The 27,038-nt window shown below is 41.2% G+C and overlaps 1 protein-coding gene across 1 annotated transcript; it reads right to left on the bottom strand.

Moving 5' to 3' along the window:
* Positions 1-204: 204 nt before the first annotated feature.
* LOC104382820 (transient receptor potential cation channel subfamily V member 6) lies at positions 205-27,038 on the bottom strand. Its single transcript, XM_009990852.2, has 15 exons — positions 26,908-27,038; positions 17,837-17,934; positions 17,170-17,292; positions 16,090-16,230; positions 15,460-15,558; positions 15,063-15,238; positions 13,247-13,393; positions 7,238-7,450; positions 6,711-6,797; positions 4,793-4,869; positions 4,329-4,494; positions 3,977-4,043; positions 3,076-3,344; positions 1,927-2,033; positions 205-478 (listed from the first exon to the last, which is right to left on the bottom strand). The coding sequence occupies exons 1-15, from the start codon at positions 27,036-27,038 to the stop codon at positions 205-207; spliced, it is 2,175 nt and encodes a 724-aa protein (XP_009989154.1).

Raw genomic sequence — 27,038 nt, 5'->3', positions numbered from 1 at the left:
AATATCAGTGCAACAGCAGGGACACTTAAAAGTAGGAGAGAAAAGACTGCATCCATGTTTCATAGCATAGACGTCAAGAACTGTTCACCAGCAGAGTTCTTCAAGGCTGACAAATGTGCGTAGGATGCTGGAGTGTGTGTGAACAGTTGAAGACAACTGCTGTGACAAAAGAGACCCACGTTGAGGAGTGAAGAAAGAAGCTTCTTAGACATCGTAGACCTCCTCTTCCATGGAATGACCGACCTCTCCACGAAGCTGGTGGAAGGTGTTGCGCCTCAGGATCTCCCAGCCACGGTGAGAACTAGTCCTGGATGTGCTCCGTGACAGTGACAGAGCAGACAGTTCCTTCTTGTACAGGATGTTCTTATTGATTTCCAGCTTTTCCAAACATTTGTCACAATTATCTCTGTCCTGGGCCTTAAATGCTTCTGTGTACCGCATCATCTTGTGTTTGTTGGGATCAACCCTGTCTTCAACTCTGTAAGAGGATTAAAAAACTTAAACTAAACGAAGCAGAAACGTGCGAATTTATCAACAAAACCAAGCAGTCACAAGAAGCAAGGCCCTCCCAAAAATATGCCTACTGACCCAGGCATTCCAGAAAAATCTACATAGAAACAGGAAACTGATTATAGGTATGGTGCTAGCAGCTGCTAGCACACAATTATCTCCTAGACCTTCATCCCCGTCATTGATTTCAGTAGCCTTATCTGCCTGTGGGTTCCTGTCTTTTAACTCATTTCTCAGTCATCATTTGCCCTTTCTGTTTTGCCAGCTGTAAGCTCTTGGCAGACCTACCCCACCTGGCTCCAGCTCCATTGTTTATATGCATATATCCATCCATTTCCTTTGTCCTTGTCTTTCCTTCACTGATACTCCATGGTCACTAGCCTCAAGATGTCACTTAAATTAAAGTTCAGCAAGAGATAACTGCTCCACTTTCACCAATCCTTCTCTACATTACTTAAGACTTGTCTTCTGAAGCAGTGTCCCACACTACATACGATGAACGTACACGTAATTTGACACAGCTGGGTCACACCACCGCTCTTTTCTCATAGCATCCAATGAAGAATTGTTGCTGGGATATTGCTCTTGCAAAATTATGTTCTACACCTTGGATTGAAGGTGTTGCAAGTACCACTTTAGGTCTGCTTGTTCTGCCCAGCAAACCTGAAAGTCCACAAGGTTCGTTTCTCTGCTAAAACCTGCAGAAGGTCCTGTTTCATACAGCCACCACTCCCCCTTCTGGCTTTAGCAGCAAAAGATGATGCAGTTAGAAAAGACACATGCTTCAACAAAGTTTAAGCTTTTCTCACCCTGGTATAAATATTGATTAAAATCAGAAATAACGAGAAATCTAGCGTTATGTAAACTACAGATTGTTTGTTATCTCAGTGTCTAAACTGAAGTCTCGAACCTGACTTTGCCACCTGATGCACTCTTTACAAAGTATGATATAATCACTAGGTTCATACCAGAAAGAAATCTTGCCTTTAATTATTCCTGTTGTATTTTTGAATAATCTGTGGTGCAGTTCATTGCTGCTGAAAACCAGATTGATTGATTCTGCCTCTGCCATTTCCTGCATCTAATGGATAGGGATGACTAACCAAGCACAGCAGTGAAAATTTGTGATACTCGTTATAAGAAGTTTGAAAAAAAAAAAAAAAATTCAGGCTTATAACCCGTGCAATTTCTGGGGTCTGCCTCCTGTCTACCAGATAAGAAAACATCAGCTGATTTCACGTGGAATTGTAGGGAACAGTACTTGTCACAGACAGAAAACAGATTGAGGTCTTTATTCTGGAAGGAAATAATTCCAAACAATCCTCCTCAGGCCACTGGAAAAAGCTCTCTGTTAACATCCACACATTGGATTCTTCTTCTGGCATCCTTACATGCACACACTAGAAGAGAACTCACCTGAGATACCATCGGTCCCCTAGCCCGTACTCCCGCCCACAGACTCCGGAGCGAGGCCAGAGACACCGTGGCAGTTTCCGCTCCAGCATCACAGTAGTAGCAACAACCTTTGGAATTAAAAAAAAAAACAAACAAAGAATGAACTCAAATGAATTAGGAAAAAAAAAAAGACTCTTTCTCAAAATTATCAGTTTCATGAGTACTGACCCATTACTGTACTTCATTACAGCTCCATAGGAAGAAAAATCATAGAGTCAATATTTCATTTATTATAGAGCAATTCACTATTTCAGTCCTAACTGTGCTGTTTTGAGGAAGCAATGGTACTCATAAAACACTGACACATTTCTTTTATGCCTGATGGCTATGAGTAGCATCATTAATTTGCAAGCTAGAGAAGAAGGCACTATTTATATCTGCATTAACCATCATGAGAACTTAGCAATGTGGCCACACAACTACATTTAACCATTTGACTTACTGCTTGCTCACAGAAAAATACTAGGAAATGGATTTCCTGTTGAGCAGCTATATAACTGATCCGGTTGAATTTTTTGGCTTTTGAGCAAGAGTCAGGCCAACTTCTCTTCAAGGATCTAAAGATGTTACTGACCTACTTGTAATCATTACCTTGCCTTCTATCTCCCCTCTGTCGATCCCTATAATTATAATTTAACTCTTAGTTGCACAGAAATGTGATTTGTAAAATCAAATGCAGCTTTAATTCTATTTAACAAGAGATTTCCTGCATAAGGAACAAACAGCTAGGGGGACACAGGATGGACTAGAAAGGCTGGATAGGCTTCTTGCTGCTATTTGGAATAAGGTAGGAATAGCAAAGATCTACTGGAAGACAGTTTCACATGGGAAGATGCACAGAAGAGTAGTCTTGCACTTAGGCACTTCAGACTCATAGAAAGGATGAAAGAAATTTGGTGGCTGATGTACAGAAGCTGGAAAACAGAATTAAAAGGACATGGCTTATTGTGTCAGCCCCTGAGAAAAGTGAAGGCCAGGAAAAGGTTTTAAAGCACCTCCTTCAGAGCACGGATGGCAGAGGAAGTAGTTGCACTGTCTAGCATGTTTTCCCTGGACAACTTTTCCCCTTGTTTATTCAAAGCAAACCTCCTACCACCTCAACTAGATTACCTGGGCTCTCCAGAGCTCGTCCCGCTCATGGGCCACTCTCCAGTGGGTGTCACCCATCATGGCAATTAACAAGTTGAGCATGAGGAGGGTGGCAATGATGGCGAAGGCAAAGTATACCACGCTGTACATAAAGGGCAGGTCCACATCATAGTTTGCAGGGCCATCGATGATGGTGAGGAACAGTTCAAAGGTGGTGAACAAGGACATGGGATAGTTGTAGAACTGCCCGAGGTTTTCAGGGTTCTCTGTCTGGAAGATGATGTAAAAAGCTGGAGAGCAATGGGGAAAAAAAGAGATAGTTTAACAATAGGAATCATGTTCCAAGAGCAATAGCAGGGTCCTATTAGAGATGCTCATAACAGAAAGTGGTCTGAGAAGAAGCTGCCTGAGTTTCTATGCTAGTGCAGTACCCAGCATAACGAGGAAAAATCCCTGGCTAGAATCATTGGTCTCCATTATAAAATGACTCAGAATTACTGTGATTATTTATTTGTTCACAAAATAGTGATCTTTTCTTCTTCAAGGATATGATAAAGCTATGTGTGTTAATCTCATTTTCCAAAGACAAATACCATAAATGCAATATGTTTTTAAACCTTGGCTTACATATATGTGGCATTGTCTGGATTGTCCTAATTTCTATTACCCTGGAAAGAGCAAGAACTGAAAACCAGACCCATAAGAACAGAAATCAGTCCTGGAAAGTGACTATGCTCAAAGAAATAGAAGCTATACATCATCACTTGCTTTGCCAGCTAACTCAGAGGGCAACCTGAGAATAAATCAAAACCCACACACTTAATTCTGAAGAATTAAATACTAAATATACTAAATAAAATACTAAAAATACTAAAGAAACCAGCAGAGGTAACACAATGCTGTTTTCCTTTTGTAGACTCACCTGATGCAAAGCCTAGTATCACCACAGCCATGAGCCAGCAAAAGCGCATAAGATCCCCAAATATCATCTGTAGAGCAAAGACAGAGCCACCATAAGGCCCAACTGTCCCACCAAGCCACAATGCAACCTCATGTAAATCACCTTCCAGATTCTAAGACCATGAGTGGACTGAAGGAAACTTCTGCACTAAAGAGAGAACGTGAAAGTCCCAAACCCTCTGTGCAGACAAGAACTTGTCCATTTGCCATTAATGCTAGACCTGAGGGAGAAAAAGTGTTCTTTCAGTTCTCCCTATCTGCAAAGGGGTGTCAAGGATGTACGTAGCAAGCCCATATTTGTTTGTGTCTTGTACCTTCTGGATCATGATGGTAAAGGGTCCGAGCATCTGGAAGCCTCGTGCAAAGTACATGACATTGCACCATCCTAGCACCAGGGCAAAGGACATGGGCACCACCTCACCAGTTGTGCTGGTGAGACGCATCACCATGGTTACTAGAATCATGCAAGCATACGTGATGCTGAAAGAAAGAAAAGAAAGTGAAAAAAAGCTCAGTAAAGGAATTTCACCCTCCTTTTTGTTTTCTTTTCAAAAACTCCAAGACAGGCACATACAGCCACCAACCCATAGGCAGAGATCTCTCAGCACTGTCCACTCTACTCACCTGACTTCCTACACACCAGTTGAGCAACTAAGAGAAATAAATCAAGAGAAGGAGTACTCTAGAAGAATGGAGAAAGTAACTCATCTGGCAAAAGACAGCAGTGGGCAAAACGAGAGACAATGTATTTATTAGACTTAAAAAGTGGTGTACTTACACAATTATGTGGAAAGGCCCTCCTAGGATGGTTTGTCCAAAGTATTTTGCTGCTCCAACTCTAAGGATATCTGGGATCTAAGAGAGACATCCTATTTACTTTAGGACTCAGATGGATTCCATTATACTATTAAATGTTGTGGTAACCAGCAATATTCACAGGACCTTGAGGCCAGCTGCATCTGCTTTATTTGCTGGTTCACGGTTTGATTTCTATATTACTTTAAAAACAAAATGATTGAGTCAGATGGGCCCTTCTTGAGATGTGACAGAGATTGCTGGAAAATCTGAGAATGTTTGGGCAAATTGAGAGACTTTGATATGTGGCAGAGAGGTGCTGCAGCACAGAGCTGTGAGCCTGAAGTTCATATAGATTACTGAGAAGAGACCAGAAAAACAGTGGAGCCTCAGAAATGAAGACAAAAAAGACCTTCTTGAAGAATCAAAGGAGTTTGTTATGATTCTCATTGTGTTAGTTGTAGTCTGGCCCTAGAGTCCTGACCAAACACAGGAAGAAGGACCTGTCCATCTGCAACAGATATGGGCAGAGAGAAAGCTGTTTACAAGCATCATTTTATTTCAGTTCTCCCTGGCATCATCATTTGAGTTTTATCATATAAAATTTTCAGTCTTTTATTTCATATTGTAATAAAACCAAGTGGAGAATGTGTTTCTTTCAATTTAAAGAACTTTTCCTTTTTTTGAGAGAGAGTTCATAGTAAGGGAAACACCTAAGCATGACCACCTCAGAAATCTGGCTTAGCAAGGCTCCTGTTATAGGTCCATACAGTCACTGATCTCCAATTAAACATAAACTTCTCTGTGTATGCACACAAATCACTTCACCCAGCACCCCTAAACACATAAGTATTATGGATGCTGAGTGAAGAACCTCTAAGAATCTCATGCAACAGCTGGGATTCAGCTGGACCCACAAACAGTGGTAACAGGAACCGTGGCATCACCCTGCAAATAGTATCTGAGTGTGTGGCCAGTCCTTCTAACCACTTCTTCTGCACCTGGAGTCTTACTAGTGCATTGTCACATTCTCTGTGTCATAGAATCATAGAATCATAGAATCATAGAATGGTTAGGGCTGGAAGGGACCTTCAAAGGTCATCTAGTCCAACCCCCCTGCAAGGAACAGGGATATCTCCAACTAGATCAGGTTGCTCAGGGCCTTGTCCAACCTGGCCTTGAACGTCTCCAGGGATGGAGCATCCACCACCTCTCTGGGCAACCTGTTCCAGTGTTCTACCACTCTCATAGTAAAAAATTTTTTCCTAATATCCAACCTGAACCTACCTCCCTCTATTTTAAAACCATTACCCCTTGTCCTATCATAACTGGCCCTCCTGAACAGCCTCTCCCCATCTTTCCTGTAGGCCCCCTTGAGGTACTGGAAGACCGCTATAAGGTCACCCCGGAGCCTCCTCTTCTCCAGGCTGAACAGCCCCAACTCTTTCAGCCTGTCCTCATAGGAAAGGTGCTCCAGCCCTCTTATCATCTTCGTGGCCCTCCTCTGGACCCTCTCCAACTGGTCCATGTCCTTCTTATGTTGGGGACTCCAGAACTGGACGCAGTACTCCAAGTGAGGTCTCACGAGGGCAGAGTAGAGGGGGAGAATCACCTCCCTCGACCTGCTGGCCACGCTCCTCTTGATGCAGCCCAGGACGCGGTTGGCCTTCTGGGCCGCAAGAGCACATTGCCGGCTCATATCGAGCTTCTCGTCCACCAGTATCGAGCTTCTCGTCCACCATCCAGCAGATAGTGCTGACAGTGTCTGTTGCCATAGGGGGTATATTAAAGCACTTAGACTAAGCCAAATAACCCCTGCCAAGTGGTGAGAACAAACTGATGTTTGTCTAGTAAGTAAAATGTCTTGATGAAACTTGAGACTAGCTCACTGTTTCTCTTACCTCAAGGATCAAAATTACTACAGCTCCAATGACTGTGATCAGCTCCCCCACCAGCCTCAGCTCATCCTCATATGTCACATATGATTCCTGAAAAAAAAAAACCAAAACTTTTGAGTACCAGTGGGAAGTGCAAGAGAAGCATGTTAGATACTGGAATAAATTCGTTATCTGTGTAGGTCTGGGTGCCTATAAACACTTGAGATAGACCTATGATCTAGATCTAGAGTGAATAGAAATTAAAATTAAATTTTCAAGGGAGTGAAAGGAAAATAAAAAAGAGGATAGGGTAGAAGAAGGCCTACTGAGTGTAGTAAACATGACTAGGCACGACAGGAACCAGCCCAGCCTCAATGGAGAACGGGGCATATCTAATGTTCCTCACCGACAAAGGTCAGCTGGTAGAAAGAGAGAAGGAGGACAGCTGCAATAGCTGGGAACTGGGAGAGACTTGGACTTTCCAGTTAAGTAGGTTAGATTAGAATTGCCCAATGCTGCCTAGGGGGCCCTGACTCCTGTAGACACAGTACCTGCAGCATTTTCTGGACGTAGATTGTGTTGTCTCTGTTGCTTGTTTTGTTGCCTGTTCGGGGTTTCAGTGGTCGGTAGACGCAGCACATAGTGAAGCAGACCATGTAGAGTATGTAAAATAAAGCCAGGAAACAGAAATAGGGGCGACCATACATATTCCACTTCAGGTTCACCAGCTCCTTCACAGGTGTTAGGTCCAAGATCTGGCGTGCCTGACAAAGACAGAAAGAAGGAACTAATTTCCACGATGACGTTCGTTTATAAGCATCATTCCCACCGTTTCCTGGAAGAATGTTAACAAGCTATTCTCACCTACTCTATTCAGCATGAGGAAGCAGAATATATTTTGCAAAAACAGAATTCTCAAGTGGTTTGGATTCGCTCAATTTGCCAGTGAAAAGCTTTGGAAAAAAAGTATAAAATATATCCTGCAGAGAACAGCTTTTGAGTACCAGTGGGAAGTGCAAGAGAAGCATGTTAGATACCGGAATAAATTTGTTATCTGTGTAGGTCTGGGTGCCTATAAACTGTTGAGATAGACCTGTGATCTAGGTCCATGAATGAAAATATATGAGGATATGTTATAGAAAATAAAAGATGATGTTAGTATTTTATTATTATATTCATATATAGACTTATTAGGGGTGGGCTAACTTGACAGTATCAGAAAGTTTCTAAATCCCGTGAACTCTAGGAATTCGAATACACAAAAAACTACTTCAATCCATGAATTGTACTTTGCTGTAACTGGAATCAATTTTGAAGCACAGTGCTGTTAAGCAAGACAGCAGACAGGTACTCTGTGCAAAATATACATCATTATTAGAACACAGAATTGAAAATAAGATAATTTGGCTTCTATCTTCAGCTACAGAAAAAAGTTTCTATGCAACCTGGTGAAATTGACTTAGATTTTTTTTTCTCCAAATTGGAGTTCTGCATTTATACATGTAAGTTAACATTTATTTCAGTAGCTACTTTGATCAACTTCAGTAGAATTTATGGAAACCCTTAATCTCTAGAAAACATATCAAAAGGTCCTTTAGAACATTAGCTCTCTTTGAAAAACTGGCACTGACATTACCTTGATTTAGCAGGCAACTAAGAGGACTTTGGAAAGACTTCCAAAGTTCCTTTATTTTTGTCTAAATGCAGCCTGTTGATGGACTGGATTTTCAAAAGTTTTCACCAGTCAGCTATGATGATAAAAACTGCAGTACACCCACAGTGAGATATACTGTGAAAAAACCCCAGGCTCTTTCAAACTACTTCCTTTAGATTATTTATATTATATACAAAGTTTGGGTCCTTCTTTTTAGAATCTCAGTGGTGCAGCTCAGATATTTCTAGAAGACCACATATATTTCCAGGAAAAACCAGAAGCTTCAGTGACCATCTTGCATGATATGAAAAACAGTGCTGCTGCGTAAGTTGAGGTTGTGTTTCTGTCAAAGTTCTGCATATATCCATACGTACTGTGTAGTTGAGGAATTCTACACAAAAAGAAAGATTCATCAAAAAAAGTCGAGAACATAGTTTTAGAAGTGACAAAGAGCAGTGGAGTTACGAGCACTGGAGGGAAGAATCCTCTCCTATCTTACAATTCCATTGCAAAAGCTAAAAGGGAGAATCCAGAAATTTTCTCGAGTGCCCTCATGGTTGAGCTGGTTGACTTGCACACATGTTGTATATAAAGGACAAAGAAAATGCAGTGAGATGAAATGGAAAAAAAAAAAAATCAACTCATTTCCTCTATTGAACATTGCTAATCTATGTCTCTGAGTGAATCTATTGATTTGCTGCTGGGATGACAACCATAAAACTTGGAAAGATCAATGTCACTCGACTCTTTTTAACTGTTTTCCTAGGACAAGAAAATATTATGGCTTCCTACAAACTTTGCCTCATCTGTGTCCTTAGAGTATCACTACTACAAGTAATCCCATCACATAACTTTAGGCACCTAAAGGAGGCATCTTCATTAGTAATGTGGTTATCCTAAGATTTCTCCTTGTAGGCAGTAGGGTCCCACAGACTGCCATTCAGCTCACCTAAAAACTAAATTATTCTCTGGAGATATTTAGTTATTTGCGTGTCTCAATCAACTACATGTAAAATTTAGGGAATCTGTATTCCTTAATTAAACACCTTGGCGGGTGACAAGAATTTGAACAGGTTGCCCAGAGAGGTGGTGGATGCTCCATCCCTGGAGACGTTCAAGGCCAGGTTGGACGAGGCCCTGAGCAACCTGATCTCGTTGGAGATATCCCTGTTCCTTGCAGGGGGGTTGGACTAGATGACCTTTGAAGGTTCCTTCCAGCCCTAACCATTCTATGATTCTAATTAGATAGGATGAATCTAGGCCAAGTGGACTTCTTTAGCTTAATTTGTCCAATATGAACACACGATATTGTGTGCAAAGAGTAATCACTCTCAAGCCCACCTAAAACTAGACACTCTGCTTAGTAATCTAGTCTGTAAAGAAAGATTAAACCACATGGGAAAGATGTTAATTTTAGCATGTAATGCACTATTGGGATGTATTCAACACCGTAGCGACAAGAGCACTATGCTGATATGAATAAAATGGAAGAGAGAATGTTAGGCTCTTTTCATACCGAGTGTTTTTTAAAAATTTGGCCTGGGAATCCATAGTGGTCATAAACTACATAGAGTCCACTGCAAGGAATCATGTTCCACAGAAGTGACAAACGTTATTTTCAAAGTAGATGGATGATACTGACTTAGGTTATGATGGCCTCCAAGATCTGCAGTAGTTGAAGAGCTAGATGTCTACTTTGCAAGCAAATGGATCCCCTTGAAGCATTTTCAAAACAAAATTTTCTTTTTTATTCTGTTATCAGCCATATTCTGTTAAAGTGAAAGTAAAACAAAGCTATTTTTTTTATTGGCACCCGCAAGCCGAGAAAATCACCATGGAGTCTTTTTGTGGTTTTCTGTCATCTCATTATAATTGCTCAGGGTCCATTCCCAATCTCAAAAAAAAATCGATCTAGCTGAACTGAAGCTCTAGTTGCACACTCCTCCTACAGTTGAAGAGTGACCCTGTGCTCCTTCAACTGCCTTCACTACGTGGAAATGTCATTTCTATTGATGCAAGTAGTAAATACTCGAAGTCTAGAAACAGGAGTATGGCTGGTGTGTTTATGAAGGATCAAAGTTTGCTTTGTAGGACAAGGGGCTCAGTCTACTCCAGAGATAGTCAAAAGCAGTTGACTTTTGACACAGTGTTATTTCATTTGCACTTTCTCTACCTAGAAAAAAGAGAAGAATTTATTTGGCTCTTCTCACAGAACGGGTTCCTGGGCAGGGTTCATGTGAGCAATAAGCTACTTTTCCAAGAAACCTTTCTGAGATATCCAAACAAGCATTAAAATGTCAACAAGGCCTTTTCTGTAAAAGGGAAACAAAGGCATATATATAAATGATTGGAAATTACCTTCGGTTTCTGATGGCATCTTGAGGTTAAAACAGAAGACTGACAACTAAAATTTATCTGATAATTCTTTGAAATGTTTTTGGTGTGTGTGGGACCATAGAACTGAGGATTACAGAACATGCCTGTTAGTACACGTTTTGTATCAGATGATCTAGGATAAGAAAATTGGAACATGCTTCCAAATGAGAGTAGTACTTGTCTAAAGTTCCATTGGCTTATGTAAAAATATTACATTTTCAGTTTCTGCATTATTATCTGGGTGATACTTGAATCATCTATATCAAGCCTTCGGCTTCTGCTAGAAGACTGACACTTAGAACATAAGTGAGATAAACAGGATGTGCTTTACACCTTGCTTACACCTTGCTTTACACCTTTTACAGGCTGAAAGAGTTGGGGCTGTTCAGCCTGGAGAAGAGGAGGCTCCGGGGTGACCTTATAGCGGTCTTCCAGTACCTCAAGGGGGCCTACAAGAAAGATGGGGAGAGGCTGTTCAGGAGGGCCAGTTGTGATAGGACAAGGGGTAATGGTTTTAAAATAGAGGGAGGTAGATTCAGATTGGATATTAGGAAAAAATTTTTTACCATGAGAGTTGTAGAACACTGGAACAGGTTGCCCAGAGAGGTGGTGGATGCTCCATCCCTGGAGACGTTCAAGGCCAGGTTGGACGAGGCCCTGAGCAACCTGATCTAGTTGGAGATATCCCTGTTCCTTGCAGGGGGGTTGGACTAGATGACCTTTGAAGGTCCCTTCCAGCCCTAACCATTCTATGATTCTATGATTTGAACAAAACACTTTATTACATGCTTCTAGACCTACTTCCTATTGTAATCTTTAGAGGACCACCACAATAAGCAAGAAGGAGATGTAATTCAAAGTGGCACGAGTGGGTTATTTTAAAGGAAAGCTTCTTACTGAATTCTAGATGTTTTCCTTCTTTTGCTACATTGCCCAGTTTCCTCTAAGTCAGCCAAAACCAGATTGAGCAAAGTGCAAGGAATAGGTGTGTTTCAGTAAATGGACACGACTTCAACAGAACTCTTGAATGGCCTACGAAATAACCTAAAGGATCAAAAGGAAGTGGAAGAGACTGAACCTAGCTAGATAGCCTTAGGTGTTCTGTTTTGTGTAGCAGTCAGTGTTCTAGACTCTTTGCGTAGAATAGTAAATTTCATTTTCAAAAGGATGATGTAAGTCTCAAAGCTTACTATAACCTTCCTGTAGCTTAGTTTCCTTCTATTTTTGCCACTTTTAGTCCACTGAAGGGTCAGAAAATGTATTTTAGTACCAATTTGTGTATGCATCCCCCTTGATACAAGAAGAATCTGCTTCTGATTGAGGTCTAAAGATGCTGCTTTAGTCCAGTGCTAGACCGAGAGGGTGTGATATGATGGAGTGTTACATTGCGTTCTTCTGGAGGAGACAGCAAACATTTTGGACCAAACATATATCAAATAAAAAAAAAATTAATTACTATTTATGCATGCAAAAATTGCCATTACTCATATTCAAGAGCATTCTGGAAAAATAAAGAAAACGTAATATCTCATGGTATTTGGAGTCATCCTCTGAAATCAGGAATCTTGGATCTGCGTGCACTGTATGTTTTGGGAGAAGACAGAGGCACAATATTTTTTTTTTTTAGGAGTATGGTTTAGTCTTCTGGACAACTTCTAAGGCTGTTCTATTTTTTTTGACATAGACTACTTTTCCACGAATTTTCATATGTATTGCCACGCGTAGAAATTAGAGGATTTTAACTAAAAGCAAACGAGTTTCACAGACTTCCTCCACATTGTGTAAAGCTCTCCAGTAGCTGAAACTTTTGTTAGGGAATTTTAACTAAAATTTGGATAGATGGTAATAATATAGGATGAGTAGAATTGTGGTAATTAAAGTGTCTTCAGATTAATTTCCTGTCCTATTAGGATTATTTAAGGTGATTATAACTGACAGGGTAGTGTACCTTGGAAGTCTTAAGCAGATCTAAGCTTGCCATTACGTTCTGCTATTTTCATCTCAGTGATCCCTTTACAAATTTTCGAGCTTTATTCGGGGATAATTTGCTTACTTTGTTTTGAGTCGTAACCTGGACAAGCAATGTCATTAAACGAAGGGAGGAATAATAACGAGTGGTTTTCAAATGCATTCCAGTTTAGGATTTCTGAACATAGTCATGTCTCACAGGGACGTTGTGAGAGTTCATCAGTATAATTAGTATTATAGAAAGCTACTTGCTAGAGCTACTTGTTACTGACACCTTTGAGCATGGTGAGAACCCTTTACTGAATCACACAATGACATTTTTTCTAGCTTGCTTATACTAAATTCTTTCAATCACCTGCAAGTTTCACACCGCAGAAGAAAGTGTGTAAAGCATCAGATATAACCAGGTCATTAAAAACCTTCTAAATTTCATGTATTCCCTGCGGCATGTGGTACAAAGTCTATGGATAATATAAAAGAGCTTGAACCTTGAAACTCATCATTTTTCTCCTTTTATTATCACCATAGTCTGCACGTAGAAAGCAGGTGGTGCTCACAGTACCTCTCTCTTCTTGGTTGAGACGATGAGCTCAAGGAAGGACTGATCTTCAGCCCAGGAGTCAATCTCTGTGAGATCATAGAGCACAGTGATCAAGGGGCCAAAGGACCAGAGGTTGTGCTTTCGCTTCTGCATAAGGTATTGAAACATCTGAGGAGAAAAAGGGGTGGAGGATATCAGAAGCTTTCCAGTATGTAGTGTATTCATGATGAAAACACATAAAGTTGTTAAAAACTCGGAATTGCAATGTATTTTCCTTGAAGTTGGTTATTGTAGTGGTTCTCATATCTCTCAGGAACAATTATAGCAGGTTAAGAAGTGGAAGAACTTTTTCTGACTCCCATTTGATTATTAGCTCATGTTTGAGGTAAAGGTTGAGTGATTTTTTTCCTCTAAATTCTAATCAAACTGCTAAAGTTATTTGACACAGTTATACATCTTGACAATAGATTTCATATGGAATTATACATTGGTTAGAATAAAGAATTTTTTATACTCTTCTACAAGTTATCAGGAAAGAGGTAGGGGAAGGGAAATCATCCTATCCTTTGTGGATCTACACAAGAAACACTAGCCATCTTTGTCTTTTTGTTAAGGGAAGGATGAGATTTTACATTAAATATTGAGTTCTTGACTATGAATAAATGTCTGTGGATACCTGAAGAAGTTTCCTGACTGTCATATTTAGGGTAATGAAATCTAGACAACAAAGACAACAATTTCAATCAGACTTTTAAAAAAATTACTTGGAGTGGATCTTTCTGTTAATACATGTTTAACTCAAATGCTTCAAAAATTGGGTCAAAAGATCTATCCCTAAGCACTTGTTTCTTTTGTTAAAGAAATTTCTTATTCGGGTTTTCTGGTCCTACATGAGACTTCTAGCACAAAAAGAGAAGGGTTTATTATGTATCTTCTACCCACTAAGGACATGCACGGACTTGCTTGCTCTGGGTGATGAACCTAATGAAGTTCAACAAGGCCAAGTGCAAGGTCCTGCACGTGGGTCGGGGCAATCCCAAGCACAAGTACAGGCTGGGCAGGGAATGGATTGACAGCAGCCCTGAGGAGAAGGGCTTGGGGGTGCTGGGTGATGAGAAGCTCAACATGAGCTGGCACCGTGTGCTGGCAGCCCAGAAAGCCAACTGTGTCCTGGGCTGTATCAAAAGAATTGTGGCCAGCAGGTCGAGGGAAGTGATTCTGCCCCTCTGCTCTGCTCTCGTGAGACCCCACCTGGAATACTGTGTTCAGCTGTGGGGTCCCCAACACAAGAAGGACATGGAGCTACTGGAGTGAGTCCAGAGGAGGGCCACGAAGATGATCAGAGGACTGGAGCACCTCTGCTGTGAAGACAGGCTGAGAGAGTTGGGGCTGTTCAGCCCGGAGAAGAGAAGGCTCCGGGGTGATCTTATTGCAGCTTTCCAGTATCTAAAGGGGGCCTACAGGAAAGCTGGAGAGGGACTTTCTACAAGGGCGTGTAGTGATAGGACACGGGGCAATGGATTTAAACTGAAAGAGGGGAGATTTAGGTTAGATATAAGAAAGAAATTCTTTACATTGAGGGTGGTGAGGTACTGGAACAGGTTGCCCAGAGAAGTTGTAGATGCCCCATCCCTGGAGGTGTTCAAGGCCAGGTTGGATGAGGCTTTGGGCAACCTGGTGTAGTGGAGGATTTCCCTGCCCATGGCAGGGGGGTTGGAACTAGATGATCTTTGAGGTCCCTTCCAAGCCTAATCGTTCTATGATTCTATGTCATTTCAAGTTCTCCGCTTCCGAATAACCTCTTTTGTATGGAGGCAACTGTGTCGCTTAAACTCACCACAGTGTTGCCCTCAACTCCAGCCAGTTTGAATGGAGTAAGCCCCTCATTGTTAGGAATCAATTCAAGTGATCCTGGTCCCTCTTTGTTCCTGTCATAGGAAAGTATCAGGCTGTACATGTGGCAGGCAAATGTCTTATTAGGTTGGAGAACCAGGATGTGAAGAACAGTGTTACCTATGAAGGAAGCAGACCAGGTAAAATACATGGAATAGCCTAGCCCTGTGCAAAGACTGGCAGTTGACTGATGCCAGTAACAGTGGCTTTCATTCTCCTCACATCCCTCATTCCACAGCTGTTTGTAATGAAAGAAAAATATGTGCATGCACAGATGACAGAGTCTGATCTAAAGTGTCCAGATCCGCTGGATGCAATTCACTAGGTCCCACAGCACATACCCAGGTAATCTTGAGCTCTAATGTCAGCTCCATTTTCAATGAGCAACTGTACAATTTCCTCATTTCCCACACAGGCAGCAAAGGACAAAACATGCTCTCCTGCAAAGAAAGAAACAGGGAGAAATGACGTGAAGACCTCAGGAGGCAGGAGAGGTTGAAGCATGCTGAGGGAAAGCTATCCATGCTATGAAGGTTATGAAAGGAAGAGTTACTTTAGGTAATCTTTACATTTCCTGCCCTACTCCTCATCCTACTCAGAAAGGAAAAGAAGACCTGCCCCACACAACATGAAAGGAAGAAGTATCAGATTATCTTTGTAAGAAGGTTGACAAATAAATTGCAGTATATGCTGCTAGAAAGAAATTAAATTGTAATTCTTATGCAATATATATTTTTTGTATACATGCAAATATATAAAACGTGTATGATTTATATATTTATATTTATGTAGTATTTACATACTTGGATAGAGTCTTATGTTCTGCTAAAAGGCGTGTGATTGATGACACTTGGAGACAGGAGCCTCTGCTTATCCGATTTAGCTGGGGACTAAAGCAAGCCTCCCTTTTGTTCCCTCATCACTCCGCTACTGCCCTCCCATAGCAGCAAGGGAAGAAGACAAGACTGTACCAAAATAGAGAAGATTCTGGGAGCTGCGCTTGAAGAAGTGCCCAGTGGCCTGTGCTGTGCAGGCGTCAGCCCCTCTCTTGAGTAAAGCCTTCACCAACGTGATGTTCTGGTTCACTGCTGCAATGTGGAGAGCTGTCTGCCCTGTAAGACACAGAAATAAAACTTTGCCTTCCAAGAAAGCAACTTCAGGCTGAACAGCAGCCTGAAGTTCACATTTCACTCATCGTAAATCGAAGTTTTTTGGAACTGCATCCGTAGTGGCTATACGATTTAGCTTTGAAGTTATTCCTGTTGTGTGCAGGAGGTTGGACTACAGGTTTTGCAGAGGTCTCATTCTATTTAAACCTTTCATGAATTCATGAAAACTGACTTTACAACCTGCCAAAAAGGCCAACAGGATGCACTTTCTAGATTTTTTCTGGGGGAAAACACGACATGCCACACTCTTCCAGGAAGCGCACTGAAAGCTCATGTCTCTCAGAAAGGACTACGCTTTCCTTCATGGCCCACTAAGGCCAGGTCAAGACAAAGCTCCCAAAGAAGACTTGCTCTAGTCTATCAAACTAGGTAATAGAATTTTTAAAACCCCATCATTATTATTTTAGTGGTTTCAAGATTCTGCCTGGCATTTCTGCATAGTCAATCAGAACCATTCTTTGAAAATCAGGCTCAGAGTACTCAAAAGTAGTGGCCACATTTGTTTTCAGTCTCTGCTCTTTGTCAACCAAAGAGCCATGTTTTGCTCCTTTCAGAGGAGATCAGGTAGGTATTCCCTTTGTTACACATAACTATGGCAGAAAGCAAACTGTACATATCCTTGCAATCCCGTTAGAGCCAACAGGCCCACCTTTGGGACAGTGTTCATCAGTTATGCATTTGCATGCTTGCACAAGCGTGTGTACTTGGGTTTAATGTAATTCCACCTTCCACAAGTGGTCAGGAGCCATTTGCATGTTGGTTTTGCTATGTAACAGTTTAGCAATATATTGGATCAGGAACAGTAAAAGCCACTTTCCTAAATGTAGAGGTAGCACCTTCCCCACAAAGAATCCTGCCCATCCTCATTCCCTGAGATGTTACCTTCATAGAGCTCTGATGTCATCTTCTCATTGACAAGCTCGGGAGCTGCTTCCATCAGAGTCACTGCAGCCTCCACATTATCATACAAGGCAGCTACATGAAGGGCGGTCTCCCCCACCGCACCTAAAAACAGCAGGAGAAGCATGTGAGTCATCTGGACGTTCAACTGTATGGGACAAAAGCAGAAATGGATTTATTGGGGTGGAGAATTATGGGAGTGTTAGGTCCTCCCGTGAGTATTGCCAGGTGCTGCCTCATCGTATGGCGTGGGAACAGCCACATAACTACATGGTCTCTGTCTTTCATCCCGTCAAAACCTGAAAGCTGAACAGAGACTTCAGGCATTTGTAGGCGACAGCAGACTTGGCGTGAAGTGAATGAGCACACAGCCCTTTCACTGACCACCTTCCACAGCAAACCACCTCCTGCAGTCCCTCTAGAAAAAAAAGGCCCATTCAAGCTGTAAACCTCTGATCTTCACCATTCCTTCAGGGTTCGATGAGCTCTCCAAGTCAGAAAACTCTGTTGCACAGCTGCTGACGTCCAGTTGAGTAGTTTGAGTCTGCTAATGCAAATGTTTTAGCAAACTAACAAACATACTACTCTACTCGTTGTAGCAGGCTCTTGCCTTCCACGGAAAACCATTTGTCACAAATAATGGAGCTACCTCTCTGATAGATATCACATGTTCTGTCAGTGAGAAGTTTCCTGATGGCTGGGAGGTTGTTCTCTTTGGCAGCCTGGAGGAGTGGGGATTCCCAGATCCTGTAGGCAAGAAAAAGCGGCTGGTAAGAAACACAGTCAAACACATGGTGCCTCTCTCCAGAGCTAGCATGGTCTTTCCTTGAGACAGTATGTATCTTCAACATTTTCACTGACAGATCAGCAATGCTCACCTACACTCCAAGATGTTTTTTGAATGAAAAAAAACCCAGCCAAATTCAGTGCTAAAAACGCGGGTAGTTCATCATCTCTTGACTTACTGATGCTCAACCATATGGTGGCAGCACAGGGAAAGACAGGAGAAACGAGGAACCAAAATGTTTCTGGTTTACGAAGCCCACATTTTGAGGTACAGAAGATAACAAGTGATGGGTCGTTTGATACCCTTCCTGCCAGTAGACTAGTTATCCCAGGAGCAAGAAAAAGCCCGTAGTTTTTTTACATAGCTCAATAAATTAAAAAAGGGTACACATCTGATTTACTCCTGTAACGAATGGAAAAGAAAAAGTTCAAACAAGAATCCCCCCTATGTCATAGCAATGCTTCCTATGGTGTAACTAAAAGAATGAGCTCTGAAATGTAGTTCCTCATCATACAAAGTCAAAAGGAAAACTTTGGAAGCTTAGCTATACTTTTTTTTTTTTTTTTTTCCTCTGATGCTGGGAAAATTGAGGAATTGTTGAGAACTGGAATATATGCCTGTCTTGGGAAAGAGCATGCCATCAAACAAGTTCCAGGCTGAATGGTGCATTTATAGTTGAAGAATGCCCTTGGGTCTTCCATGAGGCTCTGGGTTATTTCAGTAGATCCTTGGGGGCTGATGAAGAATTTACAATTACAGTCACCAAATTTCACTACAGCAAGGTCCTTTAACACAAACAACAGGTCAAGGGAGGTGATGCTCCCCCTCTACTCAGCTCTGGTAAAGCCATACCTAGAGTCCTGTGTCCAGTTCTAGGGTTCTCAGTACAAAAGACCTATGGAGCTACTGGAGTGAGTTCAGCAAAGGGGCAAAAAGATGGGACTAGAGCATCTCTCATATGAGGAAAGGCTGAGACAGTTGTGACTGTTTAGCCTGGAGAAGAGAAGGCTCAGGTGGTGGAGATCTTATCAATGTGTTTAAGTACCTGAAAGGAGGGTGCAAAGAGTTACCTGCAATGCCTGCTTGCTCAGCATCCAAATGAGCTTTGCTAATGTTCAAAATAATGAGCTGGCCACCCAAAAATACCAGAAAATGGAACAAAATCTACTAATTTGCGGTAAATATTTCTGCTGTCCTCTAATATTTTTCAGATTTATCTTTTCATTAATAAAAAGTGGTTTGGGATGGGGTTTTTTGATTTTTGTTTTTATACAAATAAAATCTTCTAAGTTGCCCAAGTTGAGGACTTAAAGATTGAAGAGGAAGACAGACACTCAAACCCAAAGAAACAGCCTACATCTCATGAATTTTCAATATGAAATAGAAACAGATCCCTCTCGCCGAATAGGATGCTTGGGTTTAGATCTCTGTTCAGATGCAAATTTTGTGCTTTTATCTCACCTCTGCTTTCTTGTAGTACAGATGTTTAATTTGTTCTTGATTATCTAGCATGGCTTGGGTCTAGCTGTAACGTTTGATGGGGATTAAACCTAAGGAACCCAGTGGAACAATGAAAAATTCAAGCTGATATGAAGAAGAAGAACGTCAGCCTTCATCTTCCTACCAGCCCCAGTCTGTTCTTTTACTACAGTCTAACAACTGCCAGTAGACTGGGTGTTAGTCTCACACACACACGAGAAAAGCATGTGGGACAAATACAGTAGTCAAACCATAGACCTGGAGATATATTCGATGCTTTCACCTTGTGATGTCCCAGATTTATTCCTTATATTCTAGTATTATTTAGTGACAAGATTTTGGGGATACAGTTTATAAGGGAAATAGTATATAAAGCAATAGGTGTTTTGCATTAAGGGACAATGCTGATGTCAAAATACATTATCTATGAATATAACTCCATTGTAAGCCACAAGAAAAACCACGCCACAGAAAGAGAGAGAGAAAATATAAATGACCCATGGCACAAAATGTTTTCTCAGAACTTGTGCTTATTAGGCATAGGATAATTGAACAATAAAACCATAGGAAAACAGGAAACATAAGTTCTGTGTCTTACAGAAATATATATTTCTTGCTTTAAATTTTTCTTTTATGAATTTATGAAATTTTTCTCTTTATGAGTTGGGGCTGTTCAGCCTGGAGAAGAGGAGGCTCCGGGGTGACCTTATAGCGGTCTTCCAGTACCTCAAGGGAGCCTACAAGAAAGATGGGGAGAGGCTGTTCAGGAGGGCCTGTTGTGATAGGACAAGGGGTAATGGTTTTAAAATAGAGGGAGGTAGATTCAGATTGGATATTAGGAAAAAATTTTTACCATGAGAGTTGTAGAACACTGGAACAGGTTGCCCAGAGAGGTGGTGGATGCTCCATCCCTGGAGACGTTCAAGGCCTGGTTGGATGAGGCCCTGAGCAACCTGATCTAGTTGGAGATATCCCTGTTCCTTGCAGGGGGGTTGGACTAGATGACCTTTGAAGGTCCCTTCCAGCCCTAACGATTCTATGATTCTATGATTCTTACCATAGAATCTTGAAGCAAAAAAAAAAAAAAGTATTTGTTATGCCATTATCTCTAGATTTAATCCACCTGAAATCTGTGAGTTCTGCACACCTTTATAGCAGAAAGATAGTGACCCACTTGAGAGAACCTGAGGGATGAATCAAAAACAAAGAGGAGTTTCGGAACTAGATAAATAGGAATCATTTGAATAAGTGTAAATTAATGGGCATGGGTTACAAGTAATAAAAGCACAACTAAACATTATATTTATCATTCCATAAAGGGACCATTTCCTGTCACCAACAGCACCCCATTGCCTAAATCACTAGAGACTAGACTAGAAAAATGCAGAATAACAGAGGAGAAATAAAAACATTCAGGAGACAAACAGCTTTCCTGAAGAAAGCAGGGAGCCATTCCGAGGTATTTTATGTGTCCTTCAAACTCTCAGCCTTGCTGCTGGGAGAAGTGTTCCTTCTTTAGCTTACTCATGCATCAGTTATGTTAGTTGCTAATTACAAGATTATTTGATGAGAACATTGCATCTAGGATCAGACAAATAGGAACAAAATAGAGAGGCTCTCTGAGCAAAAGTCGTGAGATTAAACATCAGAGAAGCAACCTTGTCACCTGTGCCATTATTTTGGCTGAGAAAGACTCTCCCTTCCTGGAGAATGTGAGATTCAGAGGCAGGAAGTGGGGAGGAGGTGGGGTTTCAATAGTATCAACAATGCTACAATTAATATGTTGATGCTTTGCTGGCTAGGCTTTTATCCCTCAAATGACCTCAGAGAGCAGGAAGGATTGGGCAAGAGACAATGTGGGAGGACACAAACACAATACCTTTCTCACAAAATTCTCCAAAGCCCTTGCAAACAACTGATTAAATTACAAGCCTGCTAAGAGGGAGACACCTAAAAACTACTATACTCAGCTTTCAGAAATTTAGGGCAAAATTGTAAAACCTTTCTACTTGCTGTAGGAACCTCCAACTGGGGCTAAAGAACCAGAGATCCCAGGTCAAACAGCAAGCTGGTGAAGAAATCAGAAGTGTTGGTAAATGTCATGGCATACTGCCCCTGATGCCTCAAAGGTCCATGACTTACATGTTTATACCATATGCTCTTACTCTCATTTAATTTTCTGTCCCTTAATTGGGGAAATGCTTTACTCTCATTTAAAACATGTCATTATAATTATCAACTAATTTTTAATACATCACTGCAATGTGCTGAGCGTATAAATGTCAAGTACTAGATGAACCAAATTCACTAATATAAAGAGTAAACCAAAGTTCTGCATATTTAACCAATTTTTTTCCCGACCTTCCTCAAAACACAGCGTGAATTTTACATTTTACAGCTCTAGCTTCTGCATGTCAAAACAGCAGCAGGCAAAATCCGTAACTTAGTCTCTTAATAGAGCTGCCTACAATAGATGCTTAATTTCCATAAAATATCATTGTGTCACTGGATGGAGAGGGTGGCTTTCGGAGAATCATAGAATGGTTAGGGTTGGAAGGGACCTTAAAGATCATCCAGTTCCAACCCCCAATGATTGGATTCCGCAGACACCTATTTAGACACTCTCAGAAGATAAATCAGCACATCTAAGTGAAGTTCCTGCTCTAAATCATTCATCAGCTGTGGAGTTGAGGCTCACCAAGCTCCTGATTTATCCAGATGAGTTGGGTCTGCAACACTAGGCAGGACTCGTGTTGCTTTATAGGATCAGTTCAGCACAACCACATAGCTACTCAGCGGTTGGGATGGGCAGTGAAAACCACAACAGTGTCCACCTGGAAGTGCTCCTGGGTTCTTACTGAGCTGAGGAATGGAGCTGTGTTGAGCCTCGATCACACGTTACTATCGGTTTTCTTAACCCATGATTCGATGACATGCTCAGGAAGCTGTGAGTTGTTTTTCCGTCCAGGTGAGGACAAAATCAGGAACACCCGCAAATCCATTGTGAAACAAAGATAAGGCAGAATGTAGGTCGGATTCTGACTGAGGGAGTCATGTAAAATGATTTTCAACAAGGTTAAGGATTTCACAAGCACTTTTTTGCCGGTGATGCGTACCCTTTTGGATTCACAGCTTCGTAAGCACTTCTTTTGGAGTACATCCTGCTCATTACACTTAGGAAGGGATAAAGAATGAAAGGGAAAGTTCATAAGTCTTAACTCTGTTATAAAAAGAGGAATTTGGATTTATAGGGTTATTCTTTTAAAACAAGGAAATATGTCAAATATCTGAACTGCCTGGACAACCACCAATCCACAGCTTTTTCAAGACTGAGCTCATCTAAGGTGCAACAGAGCATCTCTTTCTCCTCTTTCCTTCCCTCCTCAGATTCTACTACTTGAGTCATTCATTGTACGGAATTTTCCTGTTGTTTGCTCTAGTTTAATTTGGGCTTCTGCTAGCTTCATGCTTTTTCTGAGGGTCTAAAGCAGTTCTTTCTAACTGAGCTATAAATTCATCAGCAGGATATTACTTGAGCTTTCTTTCCCTGTTGTGGTGCTCTGAATATCCACGCTCAACACTCTGTCATGAAATGGCCAAAGGAGATTAATCTTCTCACTTCCTTCTGCTAGTATATTTATGCAAATTTTTGCAAGACAAAGGAAAGACAAATTTTTGCAAGAGAGCAGAGGAGCGCTCAGAGGAAGCTAACCAGCCAGAAAGAGGATCAACGCAATCATCTAACAAGATGCTGAAGAATGAGTTAGGAAGTAATAGCACAAAGTGAGAAGGAGACAGGTAACAGGAGCTTGGACAGTCAATGCAGGGACAGCAAACTTCTTCAGCACGGACAGCAAGACTCAGCAAATTAACTGTGAGCTTTGTGCATCTGTGTCGAAGTCCCTTCAGCTGACAGTCAACAGGGTTTCTCTGGAAATAAACAGGTTACTAATTGCCAGTGCTACTAGACAAGAAACTGGATTAACAGTTCAGCAGAAGTTAGTTATTATTTATTATCATTGAGTTATGAAACAAATTTGTTATCTGAAGCATAACTTCAACCCACATGAAAACTTTCAACCCTCTTCAATAGGACTTTTCTTGCAGTTTTATTCTAGGTTGGGTTCCTCAACCTGTGTCTAATTAGTTTTCTCTAACAACTTTTTAATTTGGAGTGTCTTTTTTTTTTTTTTTCCAGAGCACAAATTTCATGTTTACTTCTTGACAAGGAAACCTATAGCCAAGTTTAAGGAGGCAAATAGCTTCCTGAATCTATGAGCCTGAGCTACCTCTTAGGCACTGAGGTCAGATGTCTGTGCGTTGTTGGGGAAATGTGAGCTCTGGAGGACCTTTACACTTGTGAAATTAAGGAGGCTTGTTTTCCATTATTAGACTCAAAACTTCCATGAAGATGAAGGTGTAACAACGTAAGAAAAGACCAGAAATGCTGCCAGTGGTGCCTTTGACTTTATTTTACACGCAAAAGCAGAGTTTCCAACAAGATGTTCTTTGCATCTTGACTTCTTGGAAGCGCTGTTATTGAAACATATGATAAATAAAGTGGTGGAACTGGGACCTGGCGTCCCTGTTTCACTGGAACCTATTAATACTGGCGGCCATTGTGGATTTCAAGTCATGCATTCATTTGTGCACTGAAAGCTCATTAATGTTGCTTAGACAAATGAATAGCAAAACTACGGTGACATCTCTCATTCACTACCAGCTGGAGAAAGATTTCTCTAGAAGCTGAAGGCTCTCTCTGTCCCCATACAACTCTTAAGCAATTAAGTTTAACAGCATTAGGCTAAGCTCCTTTTCAGTTGTGCCGTGTTTGTTTTCAGGGTAAGCAAAGCACTTAGCTAATATCTCTGTAAGGCTAAAGAGCCATAAAAAAATTTGGAAACTAAAAGGCATATAAAGTTTTTATTGGGATATGTTTGGAATGACCATAGCTCTTTGCAAGTTATGCAAATGGTTGCAAGCACCTCTAAAGCGTTACAGATTTCCGTGGTTAACTAATTTGTAAAAATGCTTTGGTTTGTTTTTTAGGTTTTTTTAAAAATGTACCGCACGAGTAAATGTTTTGTTTCTTTACAACAGTTTTTCCACAAAAGCAAAGGTTTTATAAGAGTAGTCCCCATACACAAGTCACCACAGAAGGTCTTCCCATTCCGTTTTTCTATCTGTACATAATTAAGAATATGAAAGCAAGAAAACTTATTCCAGTCATCTGCAAAATGTTCATTTTCTTTCTCCTCAAACTCCGAACATCTCTGGGGACAGGAAAGGAAAGGAAAGAGTAGAATAATAAGAGAGAAAAATGGTCCTGTCCCTCTTTAGGAAAAGAGTATCCACATATTGGCACCACGCAATATCTGACCAAATAGAAGAAGGCCAAGTTATGTTAGTTGAAAGCCATGGGAAACATATCGACCTAAAATAGAAGGAAACTTTGTCCCAATGCAACTCGTGTTTCACAGACAATCATACCCCGTGCACTACATGCGGTGTTACGCAGAGTTTTATAAAGAAACACAGAAATGTCAGTTTTGAGGGCCACTGGGGTTGCACTGTTGTGATCCAAGAGTTTGTGAAGGAGGGTTTATATGCCCAACAGTTTCTCTGTTTTCCTCTATCAGTAGCAACACACAGGATGTTCACGGGCCTGCAGCACATCACTGAGCAGGATTGCCAAGCAAAGAGAAGGTTGAATGGCAAGCTAATAGCAGCCTACGTGAAAGGGAGCCAAACCCTCCTTGGTAACAGCAGATGGTAAGACAAAGGGCTACAGTATCAAATGATAATTTTGGAGGTTCAGGTTGAACATTAGGAAAAAAATAATTCACTAGGAGGTTCCTACCACACTGTAACAGGTACCTAAAGATATGGTGGAATCTCTGTCCTAGGAGGATTTCAAGATTGAGCTGGATAAAGCCAATGCAATGTGATCTATTACTAGCAGTAGTCCAGCTTCAAGTGGGAGATTAGATAGAGACCTCTAGAGGTCCCTTCTATATCTGTATGACTTAAAAATGTGACGATAATGTTATAATTATAAAAATATTAACATATTTAGATTCTCTTTTGCACACATTCATTTGGAAATTTTTCACTCAGAGGGTGATGAGGCACTTTAACAGGTTGCCCAGTGAAGTTGTGGGTACCCCATCCCTGGAAGTGTTCCAGGCCAGGTTGGATGAGGCTTTGGGCAACCTGGTGTAGTGGAGGGTGTCCCTGCCCATGGCAGGGGGGTTGGAACTGGATGATCTTTGAGGTCCCTTCCAACCCAAACCATTCTATGATTCTATGATATTACAGAATCTGCCAACAAATTATTTTTCAGTTACCTGTGATGCTTTTCATGAACATATCAAAATATAAACACTTCAGCATTCTGTGGAGACACTATTGTTCCCACTGTCCCTTCAATTTTAAGTGAAAAAAAAGTCCCACCGCTCTGAAGTAAGTTTTGTTATTTGATCAGAAGTTAGATGATGATACACGTGCGTTCTTTCCCTAAAGGCACATATGTACATTTGTCCTTTTTAAGGTACTATCCTACTTATTTCTATGTATATATGTGTGTTTACATACATACATATGTTCAGACAGATAGAGAGGTTTTGTCCCACACAGCCACTTTTTATTCCCAGAGACGTTCAGAGTTGGGAGGAAAGAGAAAACAAAAAGTTTAAAAGGGATTGGAAGCAATTTGTTATTTGAGTACTGCAGCGTTTGCGCACGCAGAAGCAACAAGGAACCACGAAAAACAGATCCAGCTGGATTTCCACGAATACTCCTGCATTCCTGTGTGTGGAGGGAGCAATCCTGCACAGCAGTAACAAACAGCCTTGACTCAGTATTTACACGTGAAGACACAGGCAATCTTCTTGATAATATAAGGTCTAAGAGGAGTCACTGTCTATGTTGACACCCGGGCCATGGGGGTGAGAAGCAGCAGGAAGTGACTGAACACCAGAATGTGGAACACCACTAAGTCCAGTCTATCCCACAGCAAGGGCAGCTTTCAGAGAGACAGAAAACAGAATCTTTGCCAAAAAAAAATAAAAAATCCATCATTTCAGCTGACTGCAGCATATCCATCACACACGCTCTTAATAATAATTAAAAAACCCAAACAAACTCTGGTGCATTTTCTTGGGAGCTTTACCAATGAATCAGGAAAGACAAGAGTATATGTTACTGGTTGGTGACTGAAGTCCTGCACTCAGGGTAATTCAATTGCGACCCAGTAAACCCACCTGTGAAAGCAGATAAGATTGGAACTCCTGAAGCATTCCACTTTGAAAGAAGAAATCTGATAGAGAAAAGTGCCCCAGGGTTGTTTAAAGTTTATCTACTAGCAGAAAAGCCTAAGGGAAAAGAATGAGAGTCAGCTACAGGGAGAGAGCAGCCGAAGAAAGGGAAGACAAGAAGGCTGAAATGCACTGTACCTTTTCTGCTGCAGTAAGTAGATTTCATCCAGATGTTTATCCCAGGCTTTTTTGCCTTGCAACTTCTGACTTAGTCCATTCCAGATCCGGAAATAGAAGGGTTTGCTATCCCCAAATAAAGGTACCCCCAT

The sequence above is a fragment of the Tauraco erythrolophus genome, chromosome 1 (genome assembly GCF_009769465.1).
Source record: "Tauraco erythrolophus isolate bTauEry1 chromosome 1, bTauEry1.pri, whole genome shotgun sequence".
In the NCBI taxonomy this organism is placed as follows: domain Eukaryota; kingdom Metazoa; phylum Chordata; class Aves; order Musophagiformes; family Musophagidae; genus Tauraco; species Tauraco erythrolophus.
This window is presented reverse-complemented; position numbering and strand designations above follow the sequence as displayed.

Excerpts from the sequence above, each read along its gene's own strand:
- LOC104382820 (XM_009990852.2), bottom strand. The coding sequence starts at position 27,038 with ATGGGGGTACCTTTATTTGGGGATAGCAAACCCTTCTATTTCCGGATC. Across the intron at positions 7,451-13,246 it reads TCTCAACCAAGAAGAGAGAG|GCACGCCAGATCTTGGACCT; the intron begins GTACTGTGAGCA and ends TGTCTTTGTCAG. Across the intron at positions 4,044-4,328 it reads TTACCATCATGATCCAGAAG|ATGATATTTGGGGATCTTAT; the intron begins GTACAAGACACA and ends TTTGCTCTACAG.